Source organism: Pipistrellus kuhlii, unplaced genomic scaffold, assembly GCF_014108245.1.
Source record: "Pipistrellus kuhlii isolate mPipKuh1 unplaced genomic scaffold, mPipKuh1.p scaffold_m20_p_9, whole genome shotgun sequence".
Lineage (NCBI taxonomy): Eukaryota > Metazoa > Chordata > Mammalia > Chiroptera > Vespertilionidae > Pipistrellus > Pipistrellus kuhlii.
The window spans coordinates 16,713,743-16,727,075 of NW_023425595.1; the positions used below are offsets into that span (position 1 = coordinate 16,713,743).

General features: G+C 37.8%; 1 protein-coding gene across 5 annotated transcripts in view; it reads right to left on the reverse strand.

The window, feature by feature from the left end:
* Positions 1 to 13,333, reverse strand: part of BBOX1 (gamma-butyrobetaine hydroxylase 1) — a 53,095-nt gene that overhangs the window by 17,360 nt on the left and 22,402 nt on the right. For all 5 annotated transcript variants that reach the window (XM_036427627.2, XM_036427625.2, XM_045577681.1 and 2 more), the window contains one exon: positions 12,438 to 12,636. In XM_036427627.2, the coding sequence (XP_036283520.1) occupies positions 12,438 to 12,636 (199 nt within the window). The remainder of the gene's footprint in view (positions 1 to 12,437; positions 12,637 to 13,333) is intronic.

The following is a 13,333-nucleotide window of genomic DNA, read 5'->3' on the forward strand; positions in this document are numbered from 1 at the left end:
GTCAATGCTCAACCACTGGGCCACACCGCTGGGTCTCAGCATAGCATTTTTATCTAATGATGTAGATGCTCCATATTATGCTACAAGTAATCCTGCTTTTGCCAAAGATGCTGTTTTAAGCAAAGCTAAACAAACAAAGATGCTATTTTAAACAAACCACTGAGTTAAAATTACAAGATGTCATTCTCAGCATTTAATTAAAAATTTTGCTTATATTTTTCTCTATTCAAAGGTTTTTGTGAACAGTTTCTGTGTATTACAATTCTTATTTTTGAGAATATTTCATGGACTTGGTTTAAAAGCTAATTTACTAGCTTCACCCTAATATAGATGGCCAGTTATAAATATCATGATATTGTATGATGTTAATAGTATTTTGTGACAAATTAAAAACCTTTAGAATGTATAGGATGTTTATTGTTTATGCCAAATTAGTCCTTTTTGTCCTGGATGATGCATTTTATTCCTTTTTGGTTAGTGGCTCCCACTTGGTGAATCATGCTGGATTTTTTTGTAATCTTTTTTCACTTTTGTAATGCTACTTATATAAAAAGGTGTTCTCTATTTTATCACTAGAAGCTACAACTCTCAATGTTGACCTGCTGCAAGCTCTTCTTTGTCAGGTAATGAAAGAATACCTTCTTTGGGACATCATTGCTTTTCCCAATGATTTGAAAACATATGCACATAGTATATTATTTTTTAAATTTTAACATGCAAAATGATTTAGCTAAAATAGACAAAACATTTTATAGTTAGCCATCCAAAGGAATATCATATTGTATATTATTTGTAACTATAGTTGTGACACTTCCACATATGACTTCCTAGAGGCAGTTACTCACTTTTTTGCATTATCATTTATTAGGCACACACAATGGACCAGGAATTGAGAATGTAGAATGGGATGGAATGGAATGGAATAGAATGGAAGAATAGAATCCTACCTTATAAAAGAGTAATATGCAAACTAACGATCACTCTGCTTAAGCCATGACCACCAGCCAATTAAAGCGAGTATGTAAATTAACCCCAGCCAAGATGGCTGCAGCCACAGAGAGCAGTTGAGAGAGGCTTGGGTTTCCCTGACAATGGAAGCCAAGCTTTCCACACACCCTTATAGAAGGTACATAAAACCAAATAGAAATGGCTGCAGCCATGGAGTGAGCAGGGGGCTTGGCTCCACTCCAGGTTACAAAGTTTCAATTGTAGAAGGTAAATAAATTCCAGATACCAGGGCCTCCACTTGGGTCGCCAGGGGGTGTGGCCAGCCTGCAAACCACCACAGGCTCCTCACCCAGGCCACCCCACACCCCAAGGGAACCCCCACCCTGATTCTTCAGGGAAAACCAGCTGGCCCCCACTTATGTACCAGGCCTCTATCCTATCTAATAAAAGAGTAATATGCAGATTGACCAACACACAAGATGGCTGCCCCCATTGGTCAAAGATCCTGCCCCCATGTGGACACAAGATGGCCACCACAAGATGGCCAGCAGGGGAGGGCACTTGGGAGGCACAAGGCCAGCAGGAGGAGCAGGCAGTTGAGAGGGATCAGGTCTTCAAGGTAGGGCAGTTGAGAGGGACCAGGTGTGCAAGGGAGGGCAGTTGGAGGCAATCAACCGTGCAGGGGAGGGCAGTTAGGGATGGCCAGGCTGACAGAGGAGGGAAGTTGGGGGCAAACAGGCTGGCAGGGGAGCAGTTAAATATCAATCAGGCTGGCATGGGAGTAATTAGGGGGTGATCAGAGGCAGAAGCAGTTAGGGGCAATCAGGAAGGCAGGAAGGTGAGAAGCCAGCAGTCCTGGATTGTGAAATGGATGTCTGACTGCCTGTTTAGACCCGATCCCTCGAGTTTAACATCCTCAAGGTGTCCCAGATTGGAGAGGGTACAGGCTGGGCTGAGGGACACCCCGCTACCCTGTGCACAAATTTCATGTACCAGGACCCGAATAGAATAGAATAGAATAGAATAGAATAGAATAGAATAGAATAGACTTGCACCTCATGAAACTTACAGTCTATGGGGAAGACAATATAATTAATTTTTCAAAGCTAAAGTACAAGGTATTATTAGAGTAAAGAAGTGAGGATCGAATGGAGACCTGAAGGTTGAATAGAACTTGCCTGGAAGAGTAAAGGTCATTGCAGGCAGAAGAAAGAGTTTGTCAGAGAGTCTACTGGGGGAGAGCATGGCCTCACAGAAGTGAGAGGAGTTCACTCTAGGCCCAGTGATGATTTGCTCTATGTCTACCCTTGAGTTCCCTTTATATTTCTGCTTCCTTATTGTCCTGTAAAGTCTTACAAAAATATCTCAGTGCATTAGGGAACTGAGTTAAAACATATTCATTATCTCATATCAACTGGTCCTCTATCAAAAATATTTTTCGAGCCAAAACCAGTTTGGCTCAGTGGATAGAGCGTCGGACTGTGGACTGAAAGGTCCCAGGTTTGATTCCTGTCAAGGGCATGTACATTGGTTGCAGGCACATCCCCTATAGGGGGTGTGCAGGAGGCAGCTGGTCGATGTTTCTCTCTCATTGACATTTCTATCTCTCTATCCCTCTCCCTTCCTCTCTGTGGAAAATCAATAAAGTATATTAAAAAATATTTTTCGAATGAAAACATGGACTTGATAATAGTAGATAGTGTTATTTTCCTGGTTGTCTAGTAACATTAATCCTGGTATAAGCTCTATATTTTAGGTCTATGCAGTGGTGACTACGTTAGCCATCCATTATTACTGTTATGTTATTTCTAGGGAAGGGTTATAATTATTTGTAAGAAATACTTGGCATTTGTGTTTTAGGATTTTTTAAATCCTCATCTGAGGATATGTTTATTGATCTTAAGAAAGGAAAGGAGAGAAAGAGAGAGAGAAACATGGATGTGAGAGGGAAACATTGATTGGTCGCCTCTCACATGGGACTGAACTCAAAACTTAAGTATGTGCCCTGACCAGAAATTGAACCCATGACCTTTTGGTGCATATGATGATGTTTCAACCAACTGAGCCACACTGGTCAGGGTCTAAGTTTATGTTTAAAAAAATCATTATCTTTCAGTTCTACTTGCATTATGGACACACATTACATTGCATTTATTCCTAAATATGAAAAAGTCCATACCATTTTTAGGTAAGAATTAATAATATTCCCAAACATAAACTAGAAAAACAGAAGTAACCTTTCTGATATGTTCAGCTAATATGGAAATCTCTATGAGATATAAAGATGTAAACAAGGAAGATTCTGAGGTTATGATGCTGATATAGTTTTTAATTTCTCTGAATTCTCCCAGCAGGGCATCTGGAGTACAAACTCTAAAACTCAGGGACATCATCTAATCAAAATTAGGTATAAAGATATATCTATGACCACCACTCCTCCTCTCAACACCCCCCCCCCCCCCCCGCATGGCCCAACACACAAACACACAATGAGTGGGTATAGATAGACCTTTATAATATGTGGTATTAGTAACTGTGTAGGAGAAAGCAGAGGAAAGCAACTTGGCACCTAATGGATCTGAAAAATTCCCAAATCGCAAATAGATACTTGCTAGAAAGTGCAGACAGCCAATTTATGAAAGGTAGTTAAATCTGAGAGGGGATTTTTACATTACAAATAGCTGAGTACAAGAAGCTTATGTTAAGGGACTGGAATAGTCTGGGCCCCATGAACTCTTAAAAATTTACCAGACACATTCCCTTCCACAATTAAATTTCCATGTGAGAAAAACAAATCCAAATTGACCATTACAGGGACAAAGTAATGAAAAGGTCCAGATGAAAGTGAAGGAGAAGAACCAGGTCTTAGAGTGTTATAAGCCATAGTTTTGAAATACAACTTAAAATCATAAGCTTCAAAAGGTTTCTGAATCATATCTCTCCTTAATAGTTAAGAAAACAGATTTTACATAGAAATTGAAGACATAAAATGATTAAAGTTTAGTCTATTTATAGCTATATCTAATGAACCAAAGGATTTTAATAAATGATACCATATATGAAAAAATAATCTACCTGATAATTGGAAACTAAAAAATAGGGTGACATATTCAGGATTATTTTTTTAAATTATTAAAAATGAAGACAAAGCTAGAAGGAATGCAAGATCAATACGCATAAAAGATAATGCCTTTATATAACTAGAAGATAAAAGAAGGAAAAACTTAAATGTATAAAAAAGAAGAGATAAGAAAAATATGAGAGAAAGTAACAAGAGAAAAGGCAAAGATGATTTAATATATGCGTAGTAGGATTTCTTACAAGAAAAAACCCAAAGTAAAGACCAGAACAAACATTAAAAACTGCAATTAAAGATTATTGAAATTAAAGAAAAAGGTTTGAAACCGCATACTGAAAGACCATATCATATACTCTCTTAAAAATTGCCCCAGAAAACCACCACCAACTTTACATAGTCTGCAATCTTACTGATTTACTGATCCTTAAAATTATATATATATATATATATATATATATATATATATATATATATATATATATATTTGGGCATCTAGGTAAAAAAATAAAATCAAATTATTTAGAAGGAAAAGAAAATTAGATAGCCAATAAAACCATAGTGCATATTGAAGATGTCTTGAGCCAAGAATTTTATATTTAGCCAACTCGATTTTCAAGTATAAAAGACTTAAACTTCTGTCAACATGCAAGAATTCAGAGAATATTGTTCCCCTGAGTCCTTCCTGAGGAATTTACAAGGGAATGAGCTTCAGACAACTAAAGTGAGTAGTGATACATAGACATAGCACTGGTGCTGATTACTCATCTTGTTTTACTAACAGTACTAATTGCAGCAAAGGAAAAAAAAACAGATACCAAAAAACTACAAAATTGGGAAACCAAGCTGTAATACTAAGTGATGCGCACTTGGTGAGAACACTTTGATCCCCCCAAAATATCATAAAATTCAGAAGAGCCATTACATTTGGGGACTGTTTAGGATATTTGGGCGTGTTCTGGTGTGAGTGGCAATGTTCCATTTCTTGACCTGGATGGTATTCAAGTGTTTGCCTTGCTATAATTTATTTTGCTTTATGTGATTTTTTTGTATCTGTATTATATTTTACCGTGGGAAGTGCTTTAAAAATTTATTTTTAAAAGTTAATGATACTCCCAATAGTCAAAATGAAGACAGGTAATTATAGAAAGATAACACCCTCTAAAAACATAAAGAAAAATGTTATAGCAACTTGCTCCAAAGTCCCAAAGGCCTTCCTTATGAAAAACTTAGAATGTATTGCATTACAAAGTAATTCTACCTTAAGCATATTTAGTAGTTTGTTTTTTTTTGAGGGTGGGATGGGAGGTCAAATTGTGCTTAATTTATTTCATCTGAACAAGAATTAGATGCTAGTTTAGATTCCTGATGTGAAAGATTAAACTATACACTCTATCTTCTTTTGTGACAAGTTAGCTGCTTCTTTGTCATTTTCCTTTTGCATAAACATTTAGCTATAATTGAATTTAGTAGGGGTGGGGGAGGGAATTAATATTCTGTTGCTGTTGTTATAATTTAGAAATGTCTATATTATTCTATCAAATTATTTCCTAGCATCTGAGCCAAAAATGTGAGTAGAAGCCACATTTGATAGTCAATGTGATCATGGCGTAGGAACTATAGGGAAAATGTTAGATGATAATAAACTGCTATAGTATCTATAATAATAAAAGCATAATATGCTAATTAGATTGGACAACCTTCCAGGTGATGCTGGGGTCTTGAGGGAAGCCCAGGTCCCAGGTGCCAGAGGGAAGCTGGTGCCAATAGTCAGGGGAAGAAAGGCCTATTCTCGCACAAATTTTGTGCATTGGGCCTCTAGTCATAACATAAAGGAAATATTGCAAACTGTTGAATCAAGTAACCCTGGGTTTGCAACCTGATTGTTCTGCCTCAGTTTTCTTACCTTTAAAATGAGGACAATGATTCTTACCAGAATCATGAATCTGCAAGATAATGATGATAAAGCATTTAGCTCAATAAAAGGTGTTTCATAAAAAATTATTTTTGCCATCCCAATAATAACAGCTGTCTGTCCTGGCTACTTAGAATATAACCACAGTTACAATGGGGTTCAGAGGACTTGAGGAGAAACAACTGCCTTACTAGGGTATTTTATAAATTTTCTCAAACGATTTCTAGAGGAGCATGCGACACAGAAGTTATTTTTCCTTTCATTCATGAGATGACCTCATACTCAAGTGGTTTTGTTGGCAGCAACTTTAATTACCACGAAACCTGATATTACAGAGGGAACCCCAGGGACCGACTCTTGGCTGATAACATAACCTGGGGTTCACAATGGCCAAAGAACATAGCTTGTAACTCTGCTTAGGAAACTCTAATACTCACAAGAACACACATTTTAAAGGCCCCTGCCCCAAGTCAAACACTATGGTTAGTACTAAATCTTTAAACAACTCATTAAGAAATCCCAGTGTGAATTTTTTACAGAGTAGGATGGAATTACAACTAAAGTCAGAACTCAGACAAGTTTTCTTTGCTTTCTTCCCAAGTCTGAACTGCTTTTAGGTTGTTATTTTTTTCATAACTCAGAAGCCATTTTTATTTAAGATAGGTTGTGCGGTTTTCTCAAGCAATTTCTTGGCTACAACTATACCAAAATGGGTAAATATGTGTGTTTTTTTCCCCTTCCCAGTTCAGCCCTACACTTCACAAATGTTTTCTGATAGCATGAATATCAAGCAAGTAGCTGCCTCAAAGTAAGTTCTGGAGGCTGTGCTACCAGTAAGGGTAGTAGCAATTTCTAAGGGTCCCAATGCCAAGGAATAATAATATTTTTCACTCATACATCCTCAGTCTCTAATACAACTTAATGTGTGAAATGCTGCCGGGGTGGCTTATAGAAATGCTAGCAGAAATTCAGTAATTGCTGGAAGGGAGATATTCTTGTACTCCCGAGAAGCCATTTCAACTGTGTTAATTCTTAATTGGACTGGCTGTTATATTTGACAAAGCGCCCACTGTGGACACTTTCTGGTTGACATTATTTTATCCACCTCATGAAGCCTGTGTGCAAGGCACCTGGGCAGATGCAAAGCTGGGCAGTAGTATAGAATTTTACATTTCTCCAGTAAACTTTTATCCGAAGGCCTCAAAGGGCATGGCAGGTATTCACACACTCCTACAGAAAGAGAGAAGCAAGTCTGCAGTTGAAGAGAAATTAAATGAAAAGTTTGGATCTACTCACAAATAGCCAACAGGGAAGCCATGATTAAACCGTTTCCCTGTTGGTCCTATGATCAGCTGTCTGGGGCCATAACAGAATACAGCTGCTTTGGGGCATTGGGTCCTCAATTCTTTTGGAACTAAAAATTATGCAGTATTTATTTATATTTTAACTACAACTTGTGGTCTTATAAATTTTATTCAGCAATCATACAGCTTCCATGCTCATTTCTTCAGGTAAAATAAACTCATTTCCATGTTTCTTTACTTTTTAAAAAAATATATTTTTATTGATTTTGGAGAGGAAGAGAGAGGGAAAGAGAAAAAAATCAATGATGAGAGAGAGTCGTTGATCAGTTGCCTCCTGCACACCCCTGTTGGGGATTGATCCAGGAATGTGTTCTTACTAGGAATTGAACCTTGACCTCCGCTCATAGGTTTATGCTCAACCACTGAGCCAAGCTGGCTGGGCCTGATTGACTTTCTAATGAAGAAGGGTCCATCAGAATTGATCAAGAGGTTAATTTTCTAAGTAAGGACTGCCAAATAACAATAAGGGTAAGAAAGAATTTTAGGATATATTCCCTCTTATTAAAATTTCCTGAGAAATAAGTGTGTGTGAGGCACTGAGTTAGTACTTTTTTCTATTGGGTTAAATTTTGCCATAAAATTCAGATAATTTTTCCAATAAAGACAGTATCATAGTTTTTGCCACTTTTGGTGTGTGTGTGTGTGTGTGGGGGGGTGGTGGTTGAGCATCAAGGAAATGGGATGAGGCATTTGGCCTCACTCTATAAAAACTGCATTTCCCCAAACCAAAGGCTTAAATCCTCCTAAAAGAGTTATAATTTTACAGACTGTCCCGCAAGTAGATATATTTGATGACATTGACAGTGGAAGTCTCTTTACCAACTCTCAATCTTTTCTGCCAGGAATGCTTTCATCATTAAGGCATTAGGTTGCCAAGCATTTCACATGGTTGCATTAAAAGTGTGTTGTCTGACCAATGGACATAGAACTCTGGGGAGGGAGGGTATGTAGGAAGGGAGGGAGGGGGGCAAAAAAATCAATAAAATATATTAAAAAAATAAAAAAATAAAGAAACCAAAATTGCAAAAAAAAAAAAAATGACTACCCACAAATTGTTTTTAAAAAGATAAAAAAAAGTGTGTTGTCTGATACACTAACATAATAATAACAGGCATCTGAGAAAATACAGATGTGGATAATGACATACACGCTTGTCCTCAAAACTGTTACCATTTTTGTCTTAGTAGTTGAACATAATTTTATAGTTATAAAATGTTCTAATAATTACTGCCTTCATCTGCTGCTTTGCAGTCCTTTAAAAACATCTAGGCATGCATTTATCCACTAAGCATTTATTCTTTGCCCACTATATACCAAGGCTGCACAAAATGCTGGAATCTACTGTTTTTGTTCATCCAGTCAACCATTTAACAATTGAGATGACAGCCAAACACCATAAGTAGATATAGTACTTCTCACTTTAGACCTATGCAATTCAAATTTGCCTAAGATAATCCTATTTGAATGAAAAGTGCTAGGTTGGTTTTAGTTTGCAAGGGTGGCATACTAAAGTAAGAACACTCTATTACTGGTTCTGGCATCTAAACAAGAATGGAAACCAGTCTTCTTGAAAAATCTACATGAAAAACAAAGTTCACCTTTAACCTTATCCATTTTCCTTTCTCTATCCCTCTCTTAATTTTGGCAATGCCTCTTCTCCATTATTTATTGTATTCACTTATTCATTACATTCATCCACTCACCAATCAATTATTTTTCTTTTTAATTTCTTTATTGATTAAGGTATTACAGATATGGCCGTATCTCTGCATTGCCCCCCTACATCTCCACTCATGCCCTCGCCTCCCTGCTGTCTGTGTCCTTTCCAACCAATTGTTTTTCAAACAGGGTAAGCTACTTTGCCAGTGGAAAAACAATGATATGAAAGAGAGGGGTCCTGATTAAGGCAGCTACTGATTCTTTTGTTAGGATAATCATGTCCAGGCATCAGCACAGTACAAAAATGAACATTATAAATGCCATTTAGTGTACATAATTGTGAGAGCTCAGAGGATGTAAAACATCCAAGTTATTTTCCAATTGAGACCCGCCTTCCCTTGAAGAGCCTCTTCCTCTCAACCAGAGGTTTGTAACCATTGCTGCACATAGAATCACCTACAGAGTTTTCAGAAGTCCTGATACTCGGGCCAAATCCAAGTCCTGTTTTAAAAAAAAGTCTCTGGGCTATTGTCTGTGTCAATGGGTTATGCATATATGCATATAAATGCATTTGTTAATCTTTTCCCATACCCTTCCCCCTTCCCTCTGGGGAAAATAGATAAACTTTTAAAAAGTTTATAATGGAAACTAAGAAAAAAAAATACCCAGAAAACGGTGCAGCTTAGGTTGAGACCAATGTTCTAAATATTCCCTGTCCTTTTAAATCTCATGTTACCCAAACTTTAATATCACTTTCCCTCATTACCATGGAGAGGAGCAGGAAAGAAAAATAACTTCAGGGAAAATATTCACTGTTCTCATTTTCTTCACAACAATAACAAAGCCCCACAAATAAGCAAACAAAATACAAAGCAGAACCCAACAAAACTGTCCTCTTCTATAAGTTCATAAGACAGGAAATGAAAAAAATTCCCCCATTCCCGCCAAGAAGAGATCTTGACAATTAGTGGTGGGAAAAGCAGTAAGGAGGCAAGAAGGGCATTTGTGGCCTGGAGTATATGGTTTGAGAGATTCAGCAAAGAAATGTGATCATTTGAGGAAGGTGAAATTGAATAGGTTAAACCTATCTGATTAGATGCACAGGTCTCGGACAAAGGAAATGGAATATTAGAAGGAGGTCTGATTTATTTTGACAACAAACCCTTAGTATTTATTCCAATAAGTTAAACAATATTAGGTCAGTGGCCAAATTGTATTTTTACAATTTGTAATAATAAAACAACAAACAAAGTCACAACTCATAAATCAGGACTCAGAATCTGACCCTTACGTGATGGATGGGGGTGGGTATTAGGGAGCTACAACAAAGAGCCCCCCATTTGGCCACTATTATGAAATTGTGAAATGTGTTGGCATAGATCTGCTGACAGCAAATAAAAGCTAAGTGCAACAATGTAGGAAAGATTTATTTTGAAATGTTCTGTTTACCTCTGGTGCCTGAAAGCATCCTTTCTGTTTTTCCTTTATACTATTGATAGTGACATGGATTAAGAAGCCTGGGGATAGAAAAGACCGAGGTCCCAACCCTGGTTCCTTTTTAACCACATGTGGGAATGTGGGTAGAGTTTAATGTGGGCTTCAGATTTCTTATCAGTGAAATGGGGGATCATAACTGGTTGTGAAAATTAATAAAGAACAAATAATACAGTTGGGGCTCTTAGTCCTTTTTTGTTTGCCTGTTGTAACTGCTGTGATCTCTAAGGCCATTCAAAGTCTCATAGATGTAGGAAAGGTACGCATTTTATATGGCATTCTTGAAGTGGGTCATCCAGTCTAAATATAGGATCTTCTGTAATGAATGAACTTGCTGAAATCATTGGGGGCAAGTGACTGAGCTTTTTCAATCCTCCTTTGAGGTCTTATTATACTAGTAGTTTAGGGCTGGCAAACTCAAAGGCCAGCAGAGCCCTTGCAGGCCTGAGGCTGGGAAGGACTTTGGCAAACCAGAGAGAATGTGTTCTCTCAGGGGCAGCCTCCACTTAGGTCCACATTTGTTGGCATGAGGGAACTTAGGCTCAGCTGTTGCCAGATTTGATTTTTGAAGAAAAGTCAGATCCATATTTAATGTAAAATCTCCCACTTTTAAAGTACTGATGACTAATTTAATTTTATTTCAACATCATGTGGGCCAAACAAAACATCTGCGTACAGCCTGTGTGCCATCAGTTTTCAACCTTGGAATTTTGAAGGTCCTTTTCACTTCCAGTGTTCTCTACTCTATGAACCCAAGAATAATGATCTAGATCTCATAGGAGAGGTTGGCCCTAAAAGTTGGAAATTAAGTCATGCCCCCACTTCTAGATAAGTGTTTCCTGTTGTTAGTGTTTCACCATCTATAATTAGTTTTACCTCCCAGGCATTTCTTATGCAGACGGGTTCTTGTTCCAAAGTTAAAATATGTTTCCTGTTATGTGCTGAGGTGCCTAGACTTAATTTTCTGCATGTTAATTTTATCCTCTTTGTTTTTTTTTTAAAACACATCTGTTGGCTGATTTCAATCCCCCAGGGTCCAATTTTATTTTATTATTATTAATTTTTTGGTTAATCCTTACCAGAGGATATTTTTCCCCCTCATTTATTTTCAGAGAGAGTGGAAGGGAGGGAGGGGAAGAGAGAGAAACATCGATGTGAGAGAGACACACAAAGAGATAGGGCCTGTAAGATTGCCTCCCACCCTAACTGGGGCCTGGATCGAACCTGCAACCCAGGTGTGTGCCCTTGACCAGGAATCAAACCCATGACCCCTCAGTGCACCAGCTGGTGCTTTAACCATTGAGCAGTGTTGGCCAGGGCCCAATCTTATTTTTCACCAACTCTTGGGAGGTAGCACTTGAATGAACTTGAACATTTGTAATGCTTAGTGTTTTATAAAAAATCTTAAAGAAACACAATTGTGCCCCTTGAAAATTATAATGATGAAGCCCTAACTAATTCCCAATGTGACTAAATTGGGAGATAGGGCCAATAACAGAGGATTAAGGCTAAGTCATGTGGGGCCTATGGAACTGGTAAGAAGAGGAGCAGATACTAGGACTGTGGGTACACAGAGGAGACAGTGAGGAAGTGGTCATCTGCAAGCCAGGAAGAGGGGTCTCCCCAGAAACCAACCCTGCTGGCCCCCTGATCTTGAACTTCTGGCCTCCAAACTGTGAGGAAATAAATTTTTGCTGTCTAAGCCACCCAATCTATGGTATTCTCTTATGGCAGCGCTAGCAAACTAATACACACCTATAATTAGTCTGATGCTTTTGTTATCTGATGTCTTTGGACTTTTAGACTTCTTAAAAATTCCAGTCATTCTCACAGCAACCTCATTTTTAGACTCATCTTCTCATCTGATTTCCTGCTGAAGATATTATAGAAAATTCTGTGCCTCCAACCAAAAGATTATCCCTTCTGAGAAACATATTAAACTTTATATATAATGGCAGAATATAATATTTTGATAACTCACCCATAAAATGTGAGGTAAAGGAAACCAATCCTTTTCCCAAGTTTGACAACTTCTCCTCGTTTGTCGGATGCTCCAGTGAGTCGCACTATGCCTACTTTCTTGAGGCTGGAGAGCCACTTGTACGCATGTTCATCATTTTTTAAAACATCTTGAAAATCCAGAGTAGGTAGCTGGAGTTCTGAGCCCCAGTACTGACATTCTGTGAATTAAGAAAATGAAGAAACCAGATGGGATTTCTTTGTTTTTATTTACAGTGATAACCTCAGGGAAGGGGCTAGTTCTTTGAAGCTGCCTTTAGATTCATCATTTATTTTCAGTCATATTACAAATGCCTAAGTTACCAGATTTTCTTCCTTGGAACCATTCTAGTCTACTTATATATCTCCCCTGCACCCTGCCCTGCTTTCTACTATGCCTGATCCATGACAGATATTCATTATATCATAGTTGTTGAGAGAATGTAGTTTTGCTTATGGATGACTCTTGATCTGTATATCCGTCTGGACACTGCTTAAAAATAACCCTGAACACTTTATGTTTTAACAGCCAAGTCATATTACTCAACTCCAAATAGTTGATAAAATTGGGATGGTGGCCTAGAACATCATATGCCTAATCTTGACAGTGTGGGGACTGTTTCTCGTGGTAGGTACAGTTCCTTCTTTTTTATTTTGTCTGATAAGATGATTTCTCTGGGGTTGCATTGTCTTTTGGAGTCAGCAAAAGCTGGCAGTGGGAAGAGAAGTTGGAAGGTGTGGTCCTGGGGTGCATAGACACCTTGGTGACAAAGCCACAGGAGATAGTCAAATGCACGCCTTAGCTCTTTGATTCTTTATCTTAAATTCTCATAAAATGTTTGCTTGAAAAAGAAAAAGAAAAAAAAAAAAAACAACAAC